This window comes from Hippocampus guttulatus, chromosome 2 (assembly GCF_054856545.1).
Source record: "Hippocampus guttulatus isolate MCC_2025c chromosome 2, RoL_Hgut_1.0, whole genome shotgun sequence".
Lineage (NCBI taxonomy): Eukaryota > Metazoa > Chordata > Actinopteri > Syngnathiformes > Syngnathidae > Hippocampus > Hippocampus guttulatus.
The window spans coordinates 31,572,572-31,600,247 of record NC_141262.1 but is presented as its reverse complement, the minus strand read 5'-3'; the positions used below and the strand labels follow the sequence as shown (position 1 = coordinate 31,600,247).

At 44.0% G+C, this 27,676-nt stretch overlaps 1 protein-coding gene across 1 annotated transcript; it reads right to left on the bottom strand.

The window, feature by feature from the left end:
• Positions 1 to 125: 125 nt before the first annotated feature.
• On the bottom strand, positions 126 to 27,676 carry atp10b (ATPase phospholipid transporting 10B). Its single transcript, XM_086105697.1, has 21 exons — positions 27,177 to 27,676; positions 24,222 to 24,426; positions 23,950 to 24,035; positions 22,245 to 22,351; positions 21,585 to 21,716; positions 21,228 to 21,355; positions 20,900 to 21,152; positions 19,838 to 20,037; positions 17,587 to 17,748; positions 16,328 to 16,820; positions 16,145 to 16,245; positions 15,931 to 16,057; positions 15,678 to 15,862; positions 9,895 to 10,162; positions 8,189 to 8,265; positions 7,874 to 7,999; positions 7,583 to 7,783; positions 7,285 to 7,365; positions 7,107 to 7,211; positions 6,272 to 6,444; positions 126 to 1,726 (listed from the first exon to the last, which is right to left on the bottom strand). The coding sequence occupies exons 1-21, from the start codon at positions 27,584 to 27,586 to the stop codon at positions 1,486 to 1,488; spliced, it is 3,861 nt and encodes a 1,286-aa protein (XP_085961823.1). The 5' UTR covers positions 27,587 to 27,676; the 3' UTR covers positions 126 to 1,485.

Sequence of the window (27,676 nt, the reverse complement as noted above, 5' to 3'; positions counted from 1 at the left end):
GTAGCACAGCCTGTGTCTATGACATATGGCCTACCATATGTGTCAGGAATAGCCTTGCCTTGTCGCAACCCCCAAGTTCCGCGAACAATGAATGTACTCTGCTTTAATCTAGCGACGCAGCAATGCAGAGTTAGCAGTGGTTTATTAACATGAGAGAGAGAGCAGTTATTTGAACCAGGGTGTTCCAAGTGTATTTACGCACACTTTAATTCTTGATTCTTTGTGTATTCAACAGAAGATTGTCAGAGATTTTTTGATTAAGATGAGGGATGTCCCAATCACATTTTTAGCACCTGAGTCCAAGTCATCTGACTTTGAGTATCGGGTGATAGAGTCACAATCCGATACCTCTGCAACGCAATGCAATAAAGAAGAAAAATATCACATCCACTCTGTCTCATTATCATTTTTTTTAATTATTATGTTTCTCAAGATGATATAGTTTTATATGGCTGTCAATCAGCAGTGGTTCAAATTAAGTAAAGAACTAAAACATGTTAGCAACTTAATAAAATATGAACATTTAAAAACCTGATCGTTTTCTGTCAATTCTGATCAGTTGAAAATGTTCTGATCCTGTCAATTGGATTGGGACAACCCCAATTAAGACAGCTTGGACCGGTTTTAAATTGTGAAAGAAATACATGGCATGCCTCATTTGAAACAATACAAGATTTTGCATGGTACACTCGTGCCGCCTATGTTGTTCTTAGCGGTTGGTTCTCTATACATCATTTTACGATCATCTCAAATGTGTGTCTTGAAAATGTCATATTGTAAAAACTAGTGAAGCATGAAGGAACATTTTAATGTCTCCCTTCCTTCTGTGTCCCTTTGACCTTTATGCAGTTATATTGGTCCAACACTAGAGCGCAGCAATGATTAAACTGCAGGTTGTGGGACATTTATATAACTGGCACTGTGCTACGACAGGAATCAAGTATGCCAATGATAAATGAAGCCCTTTTTACAGGTGGTTTCAGTTAAAGCATTGAATTTCCATAAGCCTTTCTGTGCGATAAGAAATAAACCATTTCTTATTATTGCAGTGCTTCTGAATAGTTTAAAACACACATACACACTTCCAGTTACTACCGCAGGACAATTCAAAATCATGAAAAAGAAAAACAAATCATGTACAGTGTAGGACCAGCCTGTAAGACAATTCATTCCATCATATAGGCAGTGACATCGTGAGTCATTAACAGAGTAAAAGACAATATTTCCACTCCTGCAATGTTTTACCACATGCGCCCTGTATTCCCATCAGGAATGTGATTGGCTAATGTGTTGTTCACTGCGCTCCAAGTAAATAAAGGAGAAAAGGTTGAATTATGATTCACAGGTCAAAGGAGAGTGGGGGTTTTCTCTCCCTGCTGAAAGTGCTCCATGCTGAAGTGCTCCACTGCTGAGCTACTTCCAGGTGTAAAAATGTTCAGAATAAATTATCCTCCAAATTGTATCACAGTGCTTTTGTAGTCTTTTTCATATTTTAAATGACTTCAGTGTGATGTCATTCCCCAAGAAATCAGCGGAAGTCGGGGTCCGAGGACTGCTGGGAGAGGGTGGAGTGGAGAGCTTGGAGCGTTTGACCTCCCCTGCACCCCTGTAGCCCCTCCACTCTTTGATCCACGCCTCCTTTGAGGACGCGTCCAGGCGGTCCAGATGCCTGCCTTGCACAATCGGGGAAGGGTTGATCGAGTTCCTCATCACGTGAAACGTGTACCTGGGGGAGAGAGTGCAGTGGTGAGAAAGTAGGCCAGTGAAGAACATGCGGCACTTTGATGTAAATCAGGGCATTCCTTCTAAATATCCTCACTTTGAGAGAAATGGGCGAGCAGGACGACCATAAGAAGCAGCTTGTCAAGATGTTTACATTTGATTAAATTCGCGACATAATGAAATTTCACAAATCCTGAATAATATGGTAACAGTGGACTTTCCTTTCAATTCCAAAGCCTAATATTGTATAGTGTTCCCTCGAGATATATACAGTATATATATATACTGTATATATATATATATATATATATATATATATACTGTATATATAGGTACTGGAAAGGCATATGGGAGTAGGAGGTTGCACATAACAGCAGTGCACAATGGCTGGTGACCCTGGGAGAGGAGCACAGCAACCTCCCTGAACAGAACCCAGTTACCATAACAGTGGCAGACATACAGGAAAGAGTCTCAGATATGAAGAACTGGACAGCACCAGGCATGGTCCACACCTACTGGCTAAAGAAACTCACAGCACTCCATGAGCGCCTAGCAGCACAAATGAACCAGCTGCTGAGGGATGGGACTCACCCAGGATGGCTAACCGAAGGGCGAACGATCCTGATCATGAAGGATCCCTCAAAGGATGCAGTCCCATCCAACTATCGGCCAATAACCTGTCTCTCCACAACATGGAAGCTCATGTCAGGCATCATTGCGACTAAGATAAGTGGACACATGGATCAATACATGAGCGAAGCACAGAAGGGCATTGGTAGAGATACCAGAGGAGCCAAACATCAGCTCCTGGTTGACAGAACAGTCGCACAAGACTGCAGGTCCCGACGTACCAACCTGTGCACAGCCTGGATTGATTACAAGAAAGCCTATGACTCGATGCCACATACATGGATCACTGAATGCCTGGAGTTGTATAAGGTGAACAGGACCCTAAGAGCCTTCGTTGCGAACTCGATGAGGATGTGGAAAACCACACTTGAAGCCAATGGCAAGCCACTTACCCAAGTGTCCATCAAATGTGGCATATACCAAGGTGATGCACTCTCCCCACTGCTGTTCTGCATAGGACTGAACCCCCTAAGCCAAGTAATCACCAAGACAGGCTATGGATACCGCCTCAGAAATGGAGCTACGATCAGTCACCTCCTCTACATGGATGACATAAAGCTGTATGCTAAGAGCGAAAGGGACATAGACTCCCTGATCCACACAACCAGGATCTACAGCAGCGACATCGGGATGTCATTCGGGCTTGATAAATGTAGTCGGATGGTGACTAAGAGAGGAAGGGTAGTCCGCACTGAAGGGGTCTCACTCCCTGAAGGAACAATAGCAGACATTGAGGACAGCTACAAGTACCTCGGTATACCACAAGCCAATGGCAACCTCGAACTGGCAACAAGGAAAGCAGCTACGGCCAAATACCTCCAGCGAGTGAGGCAAGTCCTAAGGAGCCAGCTCAATGGCAAGAATAAGACCCGGGCAATAAACAGCTATGCCCTGCCAGTGATCAGATACCCTGCAGGAATAATAAGGTGGCCAAAGGAAGAGATTCAGACCACGGACATTAAGACCCGAAAGCTCCTAACCATGCATGGAGGGTTCCATCCCAAATCCAGCACCCTGAGACTGTACGCAAGCCGAAAGGAAGGAGGCCGGGGACTAGTGAGTGTGAGAGCCACTGTCCAGGATGAAACATCCAAGCTTCATGAATACATCAAGGAGAAGGCTCCAACGGATGACGTACTCAGAGAATGTCTCAGACAATGGAGAACAGAAGATGAGGCGCTGGAAGAGGGACCATCATGGGAGGACAAGCCCCTACACGGGATGTACCACCGGACCATAACTGAAGTGGCCGATCTCAAGAAGTCCTATCAGTGGCTAGAGAGGGCTGGCCTGAAGGACAGCACAGAAGCACTCATCCTGGCTGCTCAGGAGCAGGCCCTGAGCACCAGAGCCATTGAGGCCCAGATATACCACACCAGACAAGACCCAAGGTGTAGGTTGTGCAAAGAGGCACCTGAGACGATCCAACACATAACTGCAGGGTGTAAGATGCTGGCAGGGAAAGCCTACATGGAACGCCATAACCAGGTGGCTGGCATAGTCTACCGAAACATCTGTGGGGAGTATGGACTGGAAACCCCAAGGTCAAAATGGGAAACACCTCCGAAGGTGGTGGAGAATGACAGAGCGAAGATCCTGTGGGACTTCCAGATCCAGACTGACAAGATGGTAATGGCGAACCAACCAGATATCGTGATCATTGATAAAGGGCAGAGGAAAGCCGTTGTAGTGGATGTAGCGGTCCCAAGTGATGGAAACATCAGAAAGAAGGAACACGAGAAATTCGAGAAATACCAAGGGCTCAGAGAGGAGCTGGAGAGAGCCTGGAAGGTAAAGGTGACAGTCGTGCCTGTGGTGGTCGGAGCACTCGGGGCAGTGACCCCCAAACTAGATGAGTGTTTGCAACAGATCCCGGGAACAACATCGGACATCTCAGTCCAGAAATGTGCAGTGCTGGGAACAGCAAGGATACTGCGCAGAACCCTCAAGCTTCCTGGCCTCTGGTAGAGGACCCGAGCTGAATGAGGGACGGACACCACCCGAGGGGGGGTGAGACGAGGATTTTTTTTTTTTATACACACAGGTATATATATATATATATATATATATATATATATATATATATATATATATATATATATGCACACATACTGTATATACTGATAAGGATAAAAGAGGGCGATGGATAGCAGTAATCAACCAAAAGGACTAACAGACCTCAAAGTATTGGAGGATTTACAGTGATCATTTTTAACAGGGTTAGTAGATCACTGTTTATATATTTTACTCAATGATGAAATTACGGTGTTGTTTTGTGCACATAAAACAGAACGTGTGGGGGGGGGGGAACACATCAGTAAGCATCATAAGCAAGTTTTATATTCGCCATTACAAGGCATCTTATACCCCCCCCCCCAAACACACACACAACCCCATCCTTCCCTAGCCCTTAGCCCCCCACCCTCTTCCGATCTGAGCGTAGCGTCTTGTCCCAGGGACCAGCCAGCGACAAAAAACTGGTATGCATCCAGACTTTTATAAGCTTTTAAATCAGCTCCAGTGTAAGGGGGTATGGCAGTGAAAAAATAATGATCAAGGTCGTGCGATTTGATTAAAACAGTGAAGACACTAGACAGCAGTTGAAGTGGTGGATGTCAAAAATAACTTATACAGACGCTAAATTGCTTCGTTTTCCGTCCACTTCAATTGGGCCGTCATTAACTTTTGTCATAAGTCATGGGACACTCACGTGATCACCTGACGTAGCTGCAACGGGTCAATAGGTTCCTGAGCTTCTCAAGCACAAGCACTTTCCTTAGTTTTGATGCATATTGCGTTTTATCCATCCATCCATCCATGTTGTGAACTGCTTCATCCTCACGAGGGTCACGGGCATGCTGGAGCCCATCCCAGCTGTCATCAGGCAGTAGGCGAGGGACACCCTGAACCGGTTTCCAGCCAATCGCAGGGCACACAGAGACGAACAACCATCCGTGTTCACACTCACACCCAGGGACAATTTAGAGTGTTCCATTAACCTGCCATGTACAGTATGTTTTTGGAATGTGGGAGGAAAACGGAGTGCCCAGAGAAAACCCACGCAGGCACGGGGAGAACATGCAAACTCCACACAGAAAGGCCGGAGGCTGAATCGACCCTGCACGTCTGCGCTGTGAGGGTGAGGGCGTCCTAACCAGCCGACCACCGGGCCGCCACATTGTATTCTAGTTACTTCTTATTTTCATGAACTTCGACGACAATTTTAACCATTGGGAAATGAAAAAAAAAAAACCTTTAGAGGGGTATTTGGGGAAAAATCTCGAAATCAACATGTCTTACTAGACGATCTATTTTTTGTCAAGAACTCAAAACTAATCTCTGCGACATATCCCTGATTTTCTGTGTGTGTGTGTGTGTGTGTGCGTGTATACTGTAGTATATAGAGTAGCAACACTATTTTCCCCACATTTTCCACTTGCAATTTTCTGTTGGCCTTCAAATATGCTCAGTCTGCTTCACAAATGTGTTTGAGTGTGTTTAAAGCATGTAGTGGAGGTAAAACGGTTCAAAATAAAAACATTTACAGTATGTGGCTCTATATTGCAGGTTTTCACTATTGTCTGTGACTCTCAAACATCTTGCAATAAATGGGGGATTACTGTCAACCATGTTTTCATTTGTAGCCTTTAGGCCCGTCAATTTCACCCCAATATTGCCAAAATGACAGCAGTAAGGCAAAGTCACATCTTAGTGACACATTTCAAGGCAATGTTTTTGGTACAAGTCGTGTTTGATCTCATTTCTCATGTTCAGAAGCTAATGTTGTGCCTGAATGGTGTGACAGTCAAATAGGGGAACTTTATTATAAATATAAATATTATTGAATATTAAATCATTAGTTACAGTGATATGAATTACTTCAGTGAGTTGCAAAGGGATAGAACATTTGCACTGGCACCTGGGCAGAAGGGCCACCACTGTCGTGATGATGCAGATAAGGTAGAAAATGGGGTCTGTCAGTTGGTTCTGGAGCGTCCAGTATGAGTTGCAGGTAACACAGGAAGTGTATAACAGCGTCAGGATCAAGGACACAGCAAAACTGCCCAGCATGATGATCCAGTGAACCACAGTCTGGAAACCACAAAAAAGTAACAACAACACTCCAACATTCCATCATTTTTCAGAAAAATTGACAGTAGAACCTCCAAAGTCAAACAGCCCAAAAGTGATGCAGTTAGGATAATGCTCACTGGCGAAATGAGGCAAAAGGACCAGTCCTAATTACTGACATTGTCCTGTTTTTTGTTTTGTTTTGTGGTGTGTGTCCATGGCCCTGCAAAAGACAAAATGCCGAACCCTCATAATGTGTGATGCCACGTAAAACTTCAGCAAACCTCACAAGAGCTGGACTGGAATGCCGATGTGTGTGTTTTTTTTTTTTTAATGCCACCAAAGAACAGTACCAGTGATGACAAATAAGGAAAGGGTGAGAATATCCATAGGAACGCCTTATAGGAATGTATCTGCTGCTCAATGAAATTAAATACAATTTACATCTAGCAAATAAATAATAAATGAATGAATTAAAGTTATCACAACATTATTATTTTTTAGAAGTGTAACAAAGTTTCTAAAAAAAATATGGCCTGTAGCTTTCTGATGGCAACAGTTTGAGCCCGGAACACAGTGATTCACATCACATTTTGTTTTCTACATTTCTATAATAGTTTCGAAATCCAAACAACTTGAAATGTATCCAGTGTCATGACTTTTTGTTGTTGTTTGGTGCTCACCCAAGCTTTGATCTCTATTGACAGATGCAGCAGGATGGTAATTAAAGAAACTGCGTTCAAAGGCATTCCAAATGTGAAAACATCAATGTCCAAATCTTGGTAAACCTACAGAAAAATGAAACGTGGTGTTGTCAGACCGTAGAATGATGGTAGACTCCAAAGCCGAATATTCTCTTACCAAATATGGAATGAAGAAGCAAATGAGACTCTGGTAGAAGGCATCAAGCATGGAAATCCAGAAGGTACAAAAACTGTATTCCTAAAAAATGATGCACAAAATTACTAACACATTTCTGGTGTTCGTATTTTTGCAAATGTCATTTTATATAGAAAGTCAATTTTCTTTTGACTGATTCGGGATCAGTCCTATCCTGTTTGCCTTTGGCTGCAAGTTGCTGCAGTCGGCTCCAGCTCTTAAAAAAAATACCGTATATCGAAAATTTTAAAAATAAATGCATCGATAGATCTATACTGACCCCTGCACCTTGTCCAGTTCTATAGAGTTCAGGAACACCGAGCAGCACTTCTGCCGAAACATCTTTGTCCATGATCCCAAACATAATGGGGGGTGCGGAGGTGTAAAAGAGGTTAAAGAAAATCAGCAGCCAGTAGTCCAGCATGGTGGTCGCTGTGAAGCCACAATAGAACTGATACCAGAAGAGCAGGTTCACATTGGCCTGGAGAGAGCAGTGACATGACACAAAAGTTGATGACAGAGGACAGGCAGAGGAGACATGCACCGCAGCTCAGCTCTCTTATAGACCCACCAAATTCTTATAGAAGAAGTAAATGATCATATTGGCCAGGCGAGTGTAGCACCAGTGTCCGTGAACCAGTAGGAGTTTTTTAAGGTGTTTGAAGCGAGATATTGCAAAGTCACTTGCCATGACTGCCTGCAAACAACAAGGCCAAATTACAAATTGGTCATTTTTTTTAATCCAAAACATAATATGAGGAAAGTTAGACAGTTCAAATTATGTATTTATTATGTCAATAATCCACATAGGGACAGATAGCATTGCAAACATTAAATCATTTTTCACTCAAGTTCTTGCATTTTAGGTAAAGGCCTTTATTCTAACCTGCATTCCCTCCTGACCGGAAATCCCGATTCCAATATCGGCTGCTTGGATCATGTTCACATCATTTGCACCATCACCTGCGGTCACATGTTGCATGCCGTCAGTTAAAGAGCAGTCGCGAGAGGTTCACATTTTAACAATCACTGACTGTACGCAGGAATAGCTGTTATGATTGTATTATTGTCAATCTTTTGTGTTATGTGTTCTGTCGTGTTATTGTTATTTTATGTTCCGTAAAGCGCTTTGTTACAGCTGCAGCTGTTGTGAAAGCGTTACATGAATAAAGATGCATTCTATTGTTTTATATTTCAAAAATGCCTTTTATTTTCATTGTCAAGCAATGAACAATGTTCCAATTTGCTGACTCACCCCTCTTATTCATTCATTTATACTGATAAATAATAGTCATCATCATCATAATATTCATGATTATCGGGTCGGTCTCCTTTTTGCAGCCAGAACAACTTTCCTCTTCATCACATGATGAGGGAAAGTCTATTTATCTCGATGAACGTGGGAGATTAGAGGCTGCTGATGTCATACCAACGTTGTCTTCATTGCTGTCTCGATTGCAGTTTCTTCCAAAGCTGTTTGAGGGGATTTCCAGTGAAGCTTCAGAATGAACCTGGTGAACTACATTTGAACTTTTCTACAGTTTTGAATGCATGTCCAGCTGTTCAAAGTTGCATGACTTTTTGCACAACCCGCCTATGGCAAAATACACAGCAGGTGTTTGAACCATGAATTTCCTGGTTCGGTTACAATTGGTACTGAAACAATCCTCTACATCATAGCGTTCACATTTGAACATTACGGGGATGAAGACAACACCAAACAATTGATCAACAATACCTAACTGTTGAAAGGTTTCAAACAAGATGCCGTCAGAGGGAAATGACCACTGATCTTATAGCAGGGGTCCCAAACTGGATGATTGTGATCAGGCTCCTGCAGAGCTTACTGATGAGCTGATCATTTGAATCAGGTGTGTCGCAGGAGGGAGAGATGGATAACGTGCAGGAAAGCGGCCCTCAAGGAGCGGGGTTTTGAACCCCTGGCTGAGAGTGTCACAGTGTTAATAGAATGTTACAACAGAGCTACAAAGTGACTGGAAGAGTCACAGAAAGCTGTTGTGAATTTTGCTACTCAGCTCCCGGTTAGAGAACAGCAAGTTGTAAAAAATGTATTGAAATATTGAACAGGTGGGCATGTGCATTCAAAAGTTTGGAGAAGGTCAAAGTCAAGTTCACCTGTAAAAGTTCCTGTGCATTTTAAGTTTGTGCTGAAACCAACAAATCGAATATCATTAACCTTTTGTGAGTAGTGTAATCGTTCAAAATATCTTGGTAAAGTGTGGAATTAAAATTCAGGATGATTTAGGTCTACGCCAATCCCTGATCAAATAATTACAGAAATTAAAGAGATGCATTCCAATACTTCCAAATGCTTATCTGTATGATATGTATATGAAAAAAAAACCCATTGTGGTACACTAAAAAGCTATTTCAGGAAACAATTTCCCCCTGCTCAATGACTTTGGTTGTCCTTTGCACACATAACCCTGGAGTAATCAATTAATTGGTCTATCAGTACTCTGTTGTTTTCCTGCCTGAGAAAGGATAACCGGCTCATTTATTAAATGAATGCCAATATACAGCTTCACGCAACAAGCCCAAACAACTGTGAAAATGCTCCTTTTGACTTACCGACAGCAAGAGTCATGACCCTGAGTTTCTCTCTGATGAGTTTCACCACGCCGCTTTTCTGCAAGGGCGTGACCCGGCAGCAGAGCACGGAGCGGCATCGCTTTGCCAGCTCCACAAAGCGGCCCTGCAGATCCTTGGACAGAAGCATGGCCAGGGTGCATCCATCGATCACCAGAGAGATGTCTGGGGTGGTGTCCACGTTACGAGGGTCGTTTTCATACCTCCTCACCTCCTCCAGGGTGGAGTCCAGGATGGAAGTGCATGCGAGCTAAATAAATAGTTGACATTATTTAGCATGCAGTAGGTCAACCTTCACCCCAAAAAAGTGATGATACAAAGTGGGTGTTGTTTCCATCACTCCAATACAGTCCAAATGTCATATTAAGTGTGAGGTGATGATTGGTAGGGTGCATCCCTGGGGTGGTCACTGCTGGTAAAAATAGATGAACCAATAAAGCTCCACTCTAGATCACGGGAGGAGGGATATTTCCTGTGAGGGTTCAATATTAGGCTACTAATTAGATATGAAAGGCTTAGTTATTGTATTGGCGAGAACTCACTCCATCTATCTTCCATGACAAGTCCCAATGTGATAACCAGAACGCTCCCTCTGTATCACCTCCAAATGAAAAACTATTTGAGACGTGTGGTGATCGTTCTTGGTAAGCTGGTTATGAAAGGCTTCGGACCTCTGCTGCATCACCTGACACCAGCACCTTTCTCAGCCAGATTTGACCTTTCGTTATATTATAAAAGTGTTCAAATGGTTAGATGACTTTTAAAAATCGGGGAAAGTCAGTGTCAAGATTTTAAGCCTAATTAATCGGCCATCACAAAAAAATTCAATCCTGTCATCTGAAATAGGCCGCGAGAGGAGAACTTTTTTCATGTACTGAATTGTTTTGACATTCACATCCGCATTTGTGGTAGTGATTATAATACATGTAACGGTGTCACATACAGTATACTGTGACTCTCATTGCCTATGTACAGCAAATCAAAAATTTTAAAACAAGAATGTTAAAAAAACAACAACAATATACTGTATATATACACAGTATATATATACCTGTATATATATAAAAAAAAATCTGCATCTCACCCCTCGGGTGGTGTCCGTCCCTCATTCAGCTCGGGTCCTCTACCAGAGGCCAGGGAGCTTGAGGGTTCTGCGCAGTATCCTTGCTGTTCTCAGCACTGCACATTTCTGGACTGAGATGTCCGATATTGTTCCCGGGATCTGTTGCAACCACTCATCTAGTTTGGGGGTCACTGCTCCGAGTGCTCCGACCACCACAGGCACGACTGTCACCTTTACCTTCCAGGCTCTCTCCAGCTCATCTCTGAGTCCTTGGTATTTCTCGAGTTTCTCGTGTTCCTTCTTTCTGATGTTTCCATCACTTGGGACCGCTACATCCACTACAACGGCTTTTCACGATATCTGGTTGGTTCGCCATTACCATCTTGTCAGTCTGGATCTGGAAGTCCTACAGGATCTTCGCTCTGTCATTCTCCACCACCTTCGGAGGTGTTTCCCATTTTGACCTTGGGGTTTCCAGTCCATACTCCGCACAGATGTTTCGGTAGACTATGCCAGCCACCTGGTTATGGCTTTCCATGTAGGCTTTCCCTGCCAGCATCTTACACCCTGCAGTTATGTGTTGGATTGTCTCAGGTGCCTCTTTGCACAACCTACACCTTGGGTCTTGTCTGGTGTGGTATATCTGGGCCTCAATGGCTCTGGTGCTCAGGGCCTGCTCCTGAGCAGCCAGGATGAGTGCCTCTGTGCTATCCTTCAGGCCAGCCATCTCTAGCCACTGATAGGACATCTTGAGATCAGCCACTTCAGTTATGGTCCGGTGGTACATCCCATGTAGGGGCTTGTCCTCCCATGATGGTCCCTCTTCCAGCGCCTCATCCTCTGTTCTCCATTGTCTGAGACATTCTCTGAGTACGTCATCCGTTGGAGCCTTCTCCTTGATGTATACATGGAGCTTGGATGTTTCATCCTGGACAGTGGCTCTCACACTCACTAGTCCCTGGCCTCCTTCCTTTCGGCTTGCGTACAGTCTCAGGGTGCTGGATTTGGGATGGAACCCTCCATGCATGGTTAGGAGCTTTCGGGTCTTAATGTCCGTGGTCTGAATCTCTTCCTTTGGCCACCTTATTATTCCTGCAGGGTATCTGATCACTGGCAGGGCATAGCTGTTTAAGATTAAGATATCCTTTATTTGTCCCACACTGGGGAAATTTACAGCCTCCAGCAGCAAGAATGTGGGTAGAAAGAAGAAAGAAGAAAAAACAAACAAACACCGTTCAATTAAGTGCAATATAAATATAAAAGGGATAAATCGCAGTGCTATTTACAATTGTTTTTCACATCATGTAATTACTATTATTATTGTTGTTATTTTCATTCAGCAGCCTGACAGCAGTCGGTAGGAACGAGCGTCGGTATCTCTCCTTCTTGCAGCGCGGGTGTAACAGTCTCTGGCTGAAGGAGCTACCAAGTGCTGTCAGGGCAGGCTGGAGAGGGTGGGAGGGACTGCCCATCATAGCCATTAGCTTAGTTAGCATCCTTCTGTTGCCCACCTCCTCCAGAGTGTCAAGGGAGCAGCCCAGGACAGAACTGGCCTTCCTGACCAGTCGCTCCAGTCTCTTTCTGTCCCGGGCTGAGATGTTGCCTGACCAGCAGACAATGCCATAATGGATGGCCGAGGCCACCACCGAGTTTATTGCCCGGGTCTTATTATTGCCATTGAGCTGGCTTCTTAGGACTTGCCTCACTCGCTGGAGGTATTTGGCCGTAGCCGCTTTCCTTGTTGCCAGTTCGAGGTTGCCATTGGCTTGTGGTATACCGAGGTACTTGTAGCTGTCCTCAATGTCTGCTATTGTTCCTTCAGGGAGTGAGACCCCTTCAGTGCAGACTACCTTTCCTCTCTTAGTCACCATCCGACTACATTTCTCAAGCCCGAATGACATCCCGATGTTGCTGCTGTAGATCCTGGTTGTGTGGATCAGGGAATCTATGTCCCTTTTGCTCTTAGCATACAGCTTTATGTCATCCATGTAGAGGAGGTGACTGATCGTAGCTCCATTTCTGAGGCGGTATCCATAGCCTGTCTTGGTGATTACTTGGCTTAGGGGGTTCAGTCCTATGCAGAACAGCAGTGGGGAGAGTGCATCACCTTGGTATATGCCACATTTGATGGACACTTGGGTAAGTGGCTTGCCATTGGCTTCAAGTGTGGTTTTCCACATCCTCATCGAGTTCGCAATGAAGGCTCTTAGGGTCCTGTTCACCTTATACAACTCCAAGCATTCAGTGATCCATGTATGTGGCATCGAGTCATCGGCTTTCTTGTAATCAATCCAGGCTGTGCACAGGTTGGTATGTCGGGACCTGCAGTCTTGTGCGACTGTTCTGTCAACCAGGAGCTGATGTTTGGCTCCTCTGGTATCTCTACCAATGCCCTTCTGTGCTTCGCTCATGTATTGATCCATGTGTCCACTTATCTTAGCCGCAATGATGCCTGACATGAGCTTCCATGTTGTGGAGAGACAGGCTATTGGCCGATAGTTGGATGGGACTGCACCCTTTGAGGGATCCTTCATGATCAGGATCGTTCGCCCTTCCGTTAGCCATCCTGGGTGAGTCCCATCCCTCAGCAGCTGGTTCATTTGTGCTGCCAGGCGCTCATGGAGTGCTGTGAGTTTCTTTAGCCAGTAGGTGTGGACCATGTCTGGGCCTGGTGCTGTCCGGTTCTTCATATCTGAGACTCTTCCCTGTATCTCTGCCACTGTTATGGTAACTGAGTTCTGTTCAGGGAGGTGTCTGTGCTCCTCTCTCAGGGTCACCAGCCATTGTGCACTGCTGTTATGTGCAACCTCCATCTCCCATATGCCTTTCCAGTACCTTTCAGTTTCCAGTCTTGGTGGGTCAGCTCTGTTGTTAGGACCCTGCCACTGAGCGTACACTTTCGCAGGTTGTGTTGCGAACAGCCTGTTTATTCGTCTGGCCTCATTCTCTTTCGTGTACCGCTTTAGGCGGCTGGACAAGGCTTGGAGCCTTTGTTTGGCAGTTTCGAGTGCTTCAGGTATGGTCATCTGGATGTACCTCTCGGGTATCGGCCTTTTCATCACACCTCTCTGGGCCTCCGTCAATTGACTCACATCTTTCCGAGCCGCCTTGCTCTTAGCCTCCGTCTTTTCCATGGTGGATAACGTATCTCATGGCTTCCATGGTTGCTCTTATAGCCAAGCATCTCTAGGATCACTGATGCTGAAGCGTATATCAGCTCATTGGTTTCCGTGATCGTTACGGTCGGGATCGCCCTCAGTGCTGCATTCACACTTTCCACGAGGCTTTCAGGTGGTACTTCACATAGCCGTTGTAATCGGTTTCTAGGTTGCCCAGCTTTCATTCTCGCCATGATCTTAGCTTTCAGGTCCATTGCTGCCTCGCTCAGCATTTCATTCATTGGGGCTGGCCTCCCAATCTCATCATCTGCATTCATTGGGGCTTACCTCCCAATCTCTGGTACGACCTCCTCCTCTGATCTCGCAGCCTGGGGCCCTTCACCATGGAACCTGCGTTGTACCTCATCAATCTCAAGTTGTGACAGCAGTTGCCGTTTGTGGATGTTGGAACACTGAGCTACTAATTGTTTCGTGGTCAACCGTGACTGTGGGTTTCGAAGTAACCATTTAGCCCACATTCTCTGCATGTAACCCCTCTGACTAGGGTTGCTTGAGTAGTAGCATTCCAACAGAGCCATGTTATCGCATCTCGCCCATCTCCGCTTTGTTCCAGTAGCCCATTTTTCATCAAGGTGCTCTGGTTCGCCAGCACCTGACGCAGACCTTGTTTGGCCGGGCGACATCTGAGCCGGCATGTCATTCGTTTTATTGTCTCTCATCATTGTATGAGGTAGGCATTAGCGTGAAGGATCTTGCCCAAGGACCCACACTGGATGGATGGTGTTATATATATATATATATATATATATATATATATATATATATATATATATATATATATATATATATACTGTATATACTGTATAAAACATTTACTGAAGGCCTCTCACATCTTGTTCACATATCTGTCGAATTCTGTGTGAGTGAGCATTTCTCCTTTGCGGAGATAATCCATCCATCTCACAGGTGTGGCAATTCAAGATGCTGATTCGACAGCATGATTATCACACAGGGGTGCTTGTCTTTTTTTGGGAGGGGGGCGGGGTATTTGTTGTCTGTGTCTTCTGGGCCCGGTTGGCATTGTAAATGAGAATCTGCTCTTGCATTACCTGGAGAAATCAATTTTCAATAAATATCAAGAATAGATTTTGACAGATTTGTGAGAATATTTTTAAGAATAGTCATAGAAACTTTGAGTTTGAGAAAAAAAGGTGTGGTGTTGACATTCATATTTTGTTATGTTTATATAGAAAGTACATAGTACCGGTATATTACAAAACACCGATATTAATGCGCTGCGCGGTGAGTTAGTGGTTTCAAAGTCTTCCGCAGAGTTCTTTTGGAGTTTGATTCTTGGCTGGAGCCTACCTATGTTGAGTTTGCATTCTGCCTCGATCAATATGGATTCTTTTTCGAGCCATTGCAGATTCCGATATTTGTTCAGAATAACATTTTGATGTTATTCTGTCAAATTGCTGTGTGCAACCATTTATTTCGAGCCTTGGGTTGCAAGTGGGGCTTGTCGCTCTCATCCTCTTAGCTGCCTTAGCTTGGACATAGCTAGAAGTCAAGTGGCTCCTCACCTTGTTTTTGCAGCTCATGTTAATCACCAGGTCTTCGTCTTCCAGCAGTCTGCAGGCATAGCCGATGTTGACAGCCGTTTCCGGCTTATCGCCAGTCAACACCCACACTTTGATCCCAGCTTCGCGCAGTGTCAGGATGGTGTCTGGAACGCTCTCCTGCAGACGGTCCTCAATGCCCGTGGCCCCTGCAGGATGACGTGTGATTTATAGACAGATGTATGTTTTACAGGCGCGCGGATAGATGGGTTGTTACCCAGCAGGGTGAGGTTTGTCTCCAGCTGCACAGCGGTGTCCATAATGAGTTGCTCTCTGCCGTCAATGGCGGCCTTCGCGCTCTGTCTGCTCCTGGACCAGACGTCATAATCTTTGGCGCTCACAACCTGCGGCACACACATCAAAAACAAGGAGCTGGAGCAAATGCAGGACACAAAACATGCTCGTAGTTGTTGATATTCTTCACCGTGTACCTTCTTTGTAAAGCAAAGCGTGCGCAGCCCTTCTTTAGCATAGCAGTCGAGGTGATACTGAGTGTCTGCCACGACATTCTTCTGATTTCCACTGAGATGCTCTAGAAATATGGAAACAGAATACAATATTCACCTGGTTTTATTTTGGCTATTGATTCTTCAGTCCGCACAAAGTGTCTTCACCAGCATACGGTGCACCAAGCAGCTCCATGATCGAGTAGTCTGCACCTTTAGTGTACAGCACACACTCTTTGGTGATGGGATGTCGCACCAGCACGGACATTCTCTTCCTGTTGGAGTCAAAGGTCAGAGTGTCGAGCACCTCAAACACCAGGACCCGACCCGATGGCACCCTCACTGTCACGCTGTCGGGGGTACGGCTCAGCAGAATAAAACCATACGCTTTGGCGGCATGCACCAATGCTGCCTCGTCGGGACTCTCTGCCTCATAACACAACCCGCTGGATTCCTCACGCTGACTATGTGATGGGAAGACTCCTGAGTCATCCACTTTTGGGAAGGGGTTAAAGCGGTCGTCCTCTTTAAAAGAAGTGTCTGAGAGGGTTCGGTCCCTTTTGGGTGCAAATATGTTGCGAAGAGAGCCTGCTTTCTTCAAGAGGTTGGAGAAATTATCCAATGGATTAGTTGACTGAAAGGAGCACGGATAGTCGTGAGTCTGAAAGAAAATGAGACAGTTGTTCATCAGGTGCTATTTTTCATCGGCTGTCTGCTGATGGCAGTCGCCAGCTCTCCTCTCCACCTTAAATAACACAGCAGTGGTAATGCTGATTTCTCCAATTTGAATGGCATCTAAAAATAACAAAATGAATGGAAGTAACCTGGCCTGCCCTGTATAGCTCACCTTAAATAGCGAGCTCATTTAGAAAAGGCTTCGCATCTTTGTAACTTGCAAAGACAAATTAGGAGCAATTTAGCACTGACCAAAGATCAAAGTGGAGAGTTGAAACAACTGGAAAATTCATTCCATTCTGGAAGAAGCAATTTAATCTGATTTCAACCTGGAAGATGGTCAAACATATAGAAAGAGGGAAAACACCAGATACCTAAAGTCATTAAAAAATGAGCACACATTAAATACCGGTCAATTGATGTTGAATTTTGTTTCCGGGGGGATTGAAAAAAATTTCATCCCATTGTTTAAAGGAATGGGATGATTCCCCATCATTCTGAATTCAACAATATTATCATTTGGTAGTTTGTTTATTTTTGTCTGTTTGTTTGTTTTTTTTGTTCTTTATAAGAGGGTAAATATAAATAAGAGAGAGAACATCTCATGTCATATGTCCCATGTGGGCTGTAGACACTTGGTGTACGGCACAAAAATAAATGTTGATTTCTATTAAAAGAACAAATCCCTCTGTCATCCTTTCTCTCTTCCATCTTTATTTCCCATCCACAATGACAGTAAACAGAACACTCACCCTCCGTCTCTGAGCTGTTCCCATGGAAACCACCACCGTGTTGCAAATGGCAAGAGCCAGAAAAAACTCGAAGTGTGGGTCCATCTTCTGGCTACTGATACTCGTACTATCTGCAACGCTGACCCTCCGGAGCAGCTTCCTGTCTGGAATCACCTCCGTTTCCTGTGCGGAGGAATTGGTTCTGTTGTTTAATTTATAGCTGGTAAAGATTTTAAAAGCTGCTTACTTTCACTTATTTAGAACAGGGGAGAAGACTATACTGTATTTGATTTTTCAACATCTTCAGATGGGTGGATGGATGGATGGATGGATGGATGGATGGATGGATGGATGGATGGATGGATGGATGGGTGGGTGGATGGATGGATGGACGGACGGATGGACGGATGGGCGGATAGATAGATAGATAGATAGATAGATAGATAGATAGATAGATAGATAGATAGATAGATAGATAGATAGATAGATAGATAGATAGATAGATAGATAGATAGATAGATAGATAGATAGATAGATGTATTTTACTGGTTTGAGGGTTTCAGTCCGAGCTCATAGGAGACTTTCCATGGTGTTGTTCTTTTGGCCTCTTCCCTCCATAGACAAGTACAGACACTAAATTACTCGACCGTATACTATGATGAATCTATAATGTGTGTTTTCCATTTATGTGAGATCAGTGGTTGAGCCAAATGGAGCCCAGCAGGACCATATGCCCAGTCACGGACACTTGGTCAACTTTGAGCCAAGATAAATGTGCTCATCAGTGATGCCTCGCGGCTTGACCATCTGCAATGGCCGCTGGGTCCAAAAGGTCTACTGCCCAAAGGAGGAGTGAATTTAAAAAAGATATAATAATAATATAAATTTGAGCTTTGTAATGATTTTATGTACCGGTATGTATGATGCGTTCAACAAACGCATGTTTCTTATTTGGAGAGATGCAGTGAATAAAATAAAAAAAAAAAGATAAAATCAGTTTGAGCTTTGCAATGATTTTTTTGTACTCTTTTTTGTGTGAATGTGTGTGCATGTATTCAACAAACGCACTATTCCTATTTGGAGAGATAAAGTGTTGTGTAAACATTTCAAAGCAACACTAGCTTCCTTTTTATCCATCCATCCATCCATTGTCCGAACCGCTTAATCCTCTCTAGGGTCGCGGGGGGAGCTGGAGCCTATTCCAGCCGTCTTCGGGCAGTAGGCGGGGGACACCCTGAACCGGTTGCCAGTCAATTGCAGGGCACACAGAGACGAACAACCATGCACACTCACACCTAGGGACAATTCAGTGTGTTCAATCAGCCTGCCATGCATGTTTTTGGAACGTGGGAGGAAACCGGAGCACCCGGAGAAAACCCATGCAGGCCCGGGGAGAACATGCAAACTCCACACAGGGAGGCCGGAGCTGGAATCGAACCCGGTACCTCTGCACTGTGAAGTCGACGTGCTAACCACTGGACTACCGGGCCGCCCCCTTCCTTTTTATCTCTGTTTTAATTTCCACCGTATCTATTTAGACACGGTAAAACAGTAAGTAGTATAAAACACTTTGTATGAAAGTGCAAACAATATAGTACATATGTTCGAGTAAACTTTGCTGAGGGGAGGCTCAAGAGCCAAAGAAGAATCCATTACATTACAATGAGGATCTGGATACGGGTGCGGATATAGAAAATGTCTTTTCACGCTGACATCAATGGAATCTTCCATTCCACAAAATTATAAACATTCGTCCATTTGTCATCCTCCATGCACAAGGAAGTAGCCTGTGATCTAACGAGCATATGAACAAAGAAAATCGATTTGTCATTTTGCTTTTGTCAACAGTTCATTCCTAGTGCAGGTATGTGCACTGGTGCAAGAAGTTCTCCGTCCATTTGCTAATAATAGCATTGTTAAAACAACACGTCTAACGGTGACGAGGCTTTTCCGCAGAATGTTTCTATTCTTACCAGCTATCTATTTAAACAATACTGTCTTTTCTGTAGGACTCACTCGTGTTTAGATTATTGTTTTTACACATCATCATCACGACTATTATTTAACAATATAATTCAGAGGGCAGCATGGTGAAATAGTGGTTGACCTTCGGTGACCTACTTAGACCCTCCAGCTCAGTCAAGACAATAGCTCATGATTTCCTCGTTTATTTGGCTGCCTCTTAGTATCAGAGCAAGTAAGTCCACAAGGCCCGTTCAGTGGCCCCCTCCAGCATCTCTCGACTCAAATCTTGACTGAATACTCATCCTACCAGTAGACTGCTGAAGGCCACATTGCTCTGGGCGTTTGCCGCAAACTTGTTCTTGTGTCTGCTTTCATGGCGCCGTTGTGTGCCTTCAGGATTGCTGTCCTCAGAATCCAGAGACCATCCACGCTGTGGGGGTAGTGGCTCCTGGTTATAGATGACCTCCTCTTCGGATTCTGGCTCATCCATGACAGCCAAGCGGATGGCTGGAAACCGCCCCACCCCCCCAACCAAACAAATGTTATACTATTACAAATAGCATTAGTATAAGGAAATTAACCTAAGATTGGATCCAAACAATCCAAAACAATTATTCACTGGAAAGTGCAGTACCTATACTGTACAAAAACCAAAATCCAAAGAGGCCACCTGTCTCACAAGTTGTTCACCGCAATATGTGACAAGGAGTTTGCAACGTTAACGTGGTTACCAGGTAAGCTATCAGTTGGCCTAGCTTCTTCTGTAATTCTTTTACTATTTCTTCCTATTCGTCTATTCATTTCAGCAGTCTGGAGACTGTAGCAATATGCTCCCTCTCACAGGTCAGTCTTGATTCTAAGATGAGGCCCCAAGCAGGAGACCTTTTTGCGATTGTCGGTGGAGGTATTGTTTTGTGTTTGGGATTCTGTGTTGCTCAGTAGAGGAGCGGGAAGAATGCACCTGCAATTTGTTTCCCTCTCATTTTGTGTGGGGACTCTCAAAATGTTAAAAATCGGTACCTCCTCCTTTAGACAATTTTAGAATATATATATTTTTTGTGTTAACAATGAATTCTCACTCTATTCGTTATCTTTCTCAAGAACATGTTTGGTCTTGGTTTCAAAAGAACACCTTCTAGCATGTCCACATTCCATTGTGGTGAACAATTGTTTGTAAAAGTTAAACAATGGAAAAGAAACAATTGGGTCACTATCGCTTTGGACTTATCGAGCGGGTCGTGCTTGAGGGCAACATTGGGAAACAATGTGTGTACGAAATGCAAATACGAATTGCAGTGTTATGCAAAAGTATAATACATACAGTAATCCAACATAGTTTATCTTCTGTAAAAGGCTTGCTAAGATTTACCGTTTTCCTTGTGCGGGTACTCCGTGCCCATGACGGAGCAACGTCGAAAAACCATCTTGTTCTCAGTGAGTGTGCCTGTCTTGTCAGAGAAGATGTATTCAATCTGTCCCAGGTCCTCTGTAATGTTCAGAGCTTTACACTGTATTCGGCTGTCTGTCTCCTCATCATAAAGGTCTATGTCATGCGTGATGAAGAAGATCTGGCCAATCTTCACCAGCTCAATGGAAACATAGAGGGAGATTGGGATCAGGACCTGGAAGAGGGTAAAAAAAACATTAAAATCCTGTCTCGTGAGGTTTTAGAGACAAATCAAGAGGTGAAGTTCAACCTGCAGCAGGATAATCATGCTGAAGAACATGTAGAAGCTGGACAGACTGGGACTGTCCACATGACCGTTGCTGTCAGGCACCAGGTAAGGGGGCACGCCAGGTAGTGCCTGCCGCCAAAAAAAGTGACCTAAATGTGTCAAGACAGGAAGCTTATTCACATCGACTGGCACAAAGAGGGAGGCTATTTTTGGCACCCCCCAACCCCCAACTCGTCATTCAGCAAAACGGGCTTGGGACCAAAGTGACTGATCAACGGCAAGTGCAATTGAAATGCCCCCTCTGAGGTTTAAAAGCTTTTCAACATAAAATAGTATGCTTAATGATTTCATGGTTTGGTTATGTAATTCAACAATGACCTAGTGCTCCGACGAGACACATGGCGAGGAGGAGAATGACGCAAAAGATGACGTCCACGTTCAGTTTCCGCTCCAATTTGCTGCGCTTGTATCTTGGCCCGTTGTTGTTCAGCATTGACTTTGTTTCATGGCCTTCAAGATGGGAAGAGAAGGCGTGAACATTCACCTAGCAAAATCACACATTCAATATGCCCCTAATTGGGCCAAACACTGGATGAAAATTACTTCATCCTTGAGAAAGTCTTTAGCAGGAACACAACAGACGTAGATCTTATTTGGGTTCTTGTTTGTTAAATCAACTGAATACAGTATATATATATATATATATATATATATATATATATATATATATATGAAGGCCCTGATGGAACACCACTTTGATAGATGGACAGACAGGCTGACAGTACAGACAGACAGACAGATAGATAGATAGATAGATAGATAGATAGATAGATAGATAGATAGATAGATAGATAGATAGATAGATAGATAGATAGATAGATAGATAGATAGATAGATAGATAGATAGATTCTGTACACTGCATATACTGTATCTTTTCACACATACAGAGACATAGGCACTAAATCTCAACTGGGCATCCATATGTCTGTGAAGTGTAAATCCAGCCACGCGAGATGGAAAGAGAAAGTACACAATACCTGCGTACACCACAAAACCGATAGCGTGGTCGGTATTTCTGACAGCGCAACCTCGAAGCAGCAGACTCTCAATTCCAGCGCCCACCTTTTCTGTATTTGGTTTCTCCCTGTGGCAGAAGAAAGAATACTCCTTGTTAGACATTCATTGTATACGTGCCACATTTTCAATTGTCTGCCTTTTAGGCCACATCTGGGCAGTAAGAAGAGATGAGATCTTCGGTTTGTAACTCCTGGGGAAATTGATTAGAGTCTATTACAGCTCCAATGATGTCTCTGAAGGCATCTGAAAGTGCGGCGAGTGGGTAGGAATTAGGTTTTGCTCTGCCCTGAAGAGTTTCATGAATCCAGGCATCGATCTATTTGGGCTGTGGACCTTGCAACATCAACCTCTAACACTTTTTGTTCACGAGCCCAGTTAAGCATGTTTTTGTTTGTTATTTGGTTTTGTTTTTATCATTTTATATGATGATAAACTTCTTCTGAGGTCAGTAATGTTAAAATGTTACTCAAAGCACTGCCTGTACAGTCTAAATCATGGGTGTCAAAATCAAGGCCCGGGGGCTAGATCCAGCCCGCCATGTCATTTTATGCGGCCCGGGAAAGCAAATCATCTGTGTCAATTTCCATGATCCTTGCTTTAATCTGTACCGAAATCTCAAATCCTACGTAATAAATAACGGTAACATTTTGCAATACGTTTGTTAACCTGTTTCCACTCACTTGAGCATAAATTGAACAAATACTTGAGCGATTTCAAAGTGAGCCACTAGTGAGCCATCTTTTTTTTTTTTTTGGTGTACAAGTAATAATACGATGTGATGATTAAACATTTATTCGGTTTCACTGTCGTAACGGCCCTCGGAGGGAAGATGTAACTCCAAAGTGGCCCGCACCAAAAATGAGTTTGATACCCCTGGTCTAAACATTTCATGATGGTGAATTCTTTGACTGCTAATTTTTTTTCCAAATATAATTGAACTCAATTGAAAACTTTATTTTGAATTCAGAGCAATTCAGAAGTGACCAGCGTCAGATTCTATAATGGATTATGTTTGATTTTAGAGGATCAACTGTATTTGATACTGTTGGAGGCGGGGGAGGGAGAGGTTATTGTGGACACGGCGGGATCCTTTCACCGTCCTCTGCTCCCCCCAGGTCTTCCGCTTGTTCGTTTGAATTCGGGCTGAGGTGAGGTGCGAAGACAGAGGCTGGAAATGGAGAAGTTCTGGCAAGAGGCTTTCCTGAACGTTCAGGGCACAAGTGTGATACAAGCAATCGTTGTGGTCAAGGCACAAATGCGCAAAGGCAACGTCACTATACAGCTCTTTTATATCCTAAGCGGGGCGTACCTCCTAATGGATATCATCCTTTCTGTTTCAGGATGACCGCTCTAATGTTCGAATGTTCCACGAAAACCCTAATTATTCGCAGGGCCTCTACTTTTGGTTGGAACACAGCTGCAAGCGCGAAACCGCAAGCTAGCCAAGAGATGCACTTACAGCGTTGTCTGGTCTATTTCTGCAAAAGGTGTAAACGTTATTTTTCGTTGTTGAGACGGTTCAAGTCGAGGTCACATCATAAGGTTCAGGTGGCGGTCATATTGCAAGGTTCAATGTAAGGTCATGCAACAGTCAAAGTCTGTCTGTCTGCAGTAAGTCGTTTAAGATATAAATGCAAATAGATAAATGATGGCTTCAATACTCACACATAACACTTGAAGTGATTCAGATTGTTGTTGGGCCTTTCACACACTACAACACTGTTGAAACTTTCGGGTTCAAAGTTGGGCTCCTGTGGAAAAACAGCGGGGTTCCAGGTCATGAGCACGTACCCCACTGAGCGGCAAAGGTTTGTGAGTGTTGAGGAAGGTAAAAAATGTTCATAAAACACATCAGTCAGACACATCAGCTTACTTTGTTCGGTTGTCGTCAATAATGACTGGAAGAATGGGTGTATCTAACTACCAGTCATGCTCACCGTGGCGCAGAGGCCGGGAACCACCTTTCTCTCTTTGAGGTTGGTTTCACCATCCAGGTTGGACGTCTCTATGTGGCACATCCCTTTGCGGTCTGATGCGTGCAGGAGCAGGAGGTCTGCAGGGACGATTTCGTTGCAAAGCACCTTCACGAAATCACCCACTCGCACATCCTTCCAACGGCGCTCCACAAATTGCTTGTCTTTTCTGAAAGACACATCTTTTTTTTTTTTTCTACAGGAGACATGGGGGATTTTTGCATGCTACTCGTAGAAGTTGAATAAAGAGGCCCCTTTGGCCTCAGGCTGCGAGGCTTCCCGTGAAAAATCTTGTGTATTTAGCTGCGCTTGAAGCGCTGGCTAACTCGCAGTGACAGACAATTGCTGGTATGCTGCCCTTCATGTACAACCTGATCGGGTGGCTTCGTCACAACACCACACCTGGGCTTCAAAGAGCTGAAGCGTATGTATTTTAGCCACTTGCATTTTTGAATGCATCACTATCGCTATCTACAACAAACAAAAACACCTTTGGTTTTGCTCCCCAGTTTCTATATAATCAACATCTGTGACATTGTGCTGTTTGATAAAACTGCACATTTCAGAGTGGCCTTTTATTGTTGCCAGTCAAGTTACACATGAACGTTAATTATGCTGTCGAATCAGCATTTTTATATGCCACACCCATGAGGTGGCATGGATTATCTTGACAAAGGAGAAACGCTCACTCACAACATTTTGGACAGATTTGTGAACAATAATTGAGGGAAATGGCCTTTTGTGTGCTTAGAAAAAGTTTCAGGTCTTTGAGTTGAGCTCATGAAAAAAGGGAGCAAAATCAAAGTGTTGCATTTATATTTTGGTGCAATTTATAGTTTTATTTTATCTATCCATTCATCCATCCATGCCTTTTCATAATGTTTGTAACCAGAAGGCACCAGGGTAATTTGGGGTGGCAGAAAGCGACGGACTCTCACTGACCTGAACTGAAAACAACAGCAAAAACGTGTTGTGTTTGGGGTTGCATTGGCCCCAGAAGGTTTTGTTAGTAAATTTAAAACCATGGACAACTTGTGGGTGAGATGGATAAATGGAGTGGATGTAAATATTTGTAGAGAGATTACAAAATTGCGTGGTGGCAGAGTACCCACTTCTAAAGGGACAGACCAGGAACCAATCTTTCATCATTGCAGTTTTTCCCAGGTATGTGTGAAACGTTTGGTTCTTGAGTAATTTAGCAAAACATAGTGGCAAGCTGGCCAGATAAAGTCAGTTCAACTGCGATCTATCCCTTTTACAGTCAAAAGAACGCATCTGTGCCATTAATCAGAGGAACTGAAAAGTCAATTCAGTTAATAAGCCAGTCCCTCAATGATCCTGTTAACAGTTTCCACCACATCCTTTTTTAATACATTTATCTGTTGCAGCGTAAAACAAGCCCCCTGCACCATCTCAAATATATGACAGATAATGTTTTCTTTTCGATTGACATTTTACACAATCAAACGACAGGTAGAATTCACTCAAACAATTTAGCCTGTTTTCTCATTTGCTCGAACTGTTCAGTGAACATTTCAAGGGTTTTATTGTGACTACTAGTACAATTGGAGATCATGTGAGTTTTTGCCACCCAGAAGTACAGGGTCCCGTTATGGTGTAAAGGTCCCTATCTAGCGAGCTGGCTAGATGTCTGTATCTGTATCTGAAAGGTAGCATGGGGACAAGAGGAGATGAGATGAGAAAACCTTTTCGATGAAATTATATTATTATATTGAGCTCTGTATCCATGATGGTCGAAATTTGAATTGTCCATTAAAGGCCTTTTCAAGGGAACATTCTATTATCCATCTACGTAGCTAGAACTCTTCGCATTATCTCGTGTGAGCCAAACTGATCTCTGTATCCAAAATGGTCTTCATTTGCCCTTCCAATAAAGCCATTATCCAGCCATCGTATATTGCTATTTTGGATTAGTTTCAGATGTGTTCAGCCGGTTATCATTACAGGAAAAGGTGGCCTCAGCCAACCTTACTGGGCAGTTCTTGCAGAACAGCAATAGTTTCTTGTTTGGGCTGCTTGAGCACAGGTGGAATGACAAGAGTGTGAAGTCGAGATAAAGTAGATTAGATGGCCCAGATGATAAGGTGTGCCAATGCTTTCTCTATGCATTGTTGTTTTGGATATTAGCCATCCATTTGCTTGCATTGACTTTTAAAACACTATGAGCCATAAACGGCCAAAGAAAAAAAGTCTAGCTTGTCCAACCAGAGAGCTGGGAAGGGTGCTTAACTCGTTGCTTGAGGCTGAGGTGACAAGTGTCTGTCTTCACGGCGCTCAAGGCCATCTCGGCTGACACACAAACACATACGCACGCACAGGTGTATCCTCCTCAACATCCCCGCAGACCAACTTTTGTGCAAAGCGTAAAAGCAAGCAGCTGCCACTTCAAATGACAAACCCTCCTGGAGGTTCAACTCATCACTGGGAAGTCTTGTGGAACCCTTCAGCCTTACATGCAAGGAAATACACACACTCCACTCCTGCTCCTCTCCCAGTAGCTCTAAAATCACACCACTGAAAAGCTTGGGAAAATGACAGAGTTTTATTCTCCTTTCTAAATTATTCATTTTACACCAGTGATTCCAAAATAGATACCCGCTAACCTTAATGTCTCTGCTGACACAACACCCAGTTGAGGCTTTCATCAAATGTGCACAATGCCGTGGCGAGATATACTGTTGTGAGCCTCTTCAAAAGAGGAATAATCTCCCACACAATTTCTATTTCTAAGTCAAGAATTCCCACAGGGGGCTCAGACGCAGAGGAGGAGGAGAAAACACACACACACACACACACACGCTCTGGCTGCACACACTCATGCAGACATTTATTTTGATCACAGAGGTGCCTTGAACGCACCATTGTGCTCTCAACGCACACGTGTACTTAGGATATTACCTGCTGTAGATGAAGCACGGCAGGCTATTGAGCTTCTTGTCCGACTGGTACCTCCTGAAGTCCTCCCAAGCGTCTTTAAGGGCAGTGAGTGACAAGATGACACAGATGGGGATAAGAGCAACTTCGGGCTCAAAGGCGTTCACCACCGGCACAAAGTTGAGGATAGCCAGGCCCATAAAGTAGATGTTAGCCAGACGGTGAAACTGCTCAAAGAGGTTGAGTGGTATAAAGAGGAGGAGGGTGTATTTGGTGGTCTTGATAGCGTTTCCCGGCAAGTAGCGGTTGGGCTGCTTCTTCTTCCCTAGGCCTTCATAAGGCAGATTGGATACCAAGTGGCGAAGGTCATTTTCCCGTACCCTTTGACCTGTCAGGGCATCCCTGATCAGGGCCAGAGGGTTCCACCATGCCATGGAAGAGCTCTCTGTTCTCCTGATTCTCAACAAGCTCCCTTTCTTTCCATCCCCTGGCTGTCGTCTCACTTTTCCAGCTCGTGTGTGTAT

Bases quoted from the DNA above. Each gene is read 5' to 3' on its own strand.
- atp10b (XM_086105697.1), bottom strand. From the start codon at position 27,586: ATGGCATGGTGGAACCCTCTGGCCCTGATCAGGGATGCCCTGACAGGT. The intron at 16,058-16,144 runs GTACACGGTGAA...TGTGTGCCGCAG, and splicing joins CGCTTTGCTTTACAAAGAAG to GTTGTGAGCGCCAAAGATTA. The intron at 10,163-15,677 runs GTGAGGAGCCAC...CTATTTATTTAG, and splicing joins ACATGAGCTGCAAAAACAAG to CTCGCATGCACTTCCATCCT.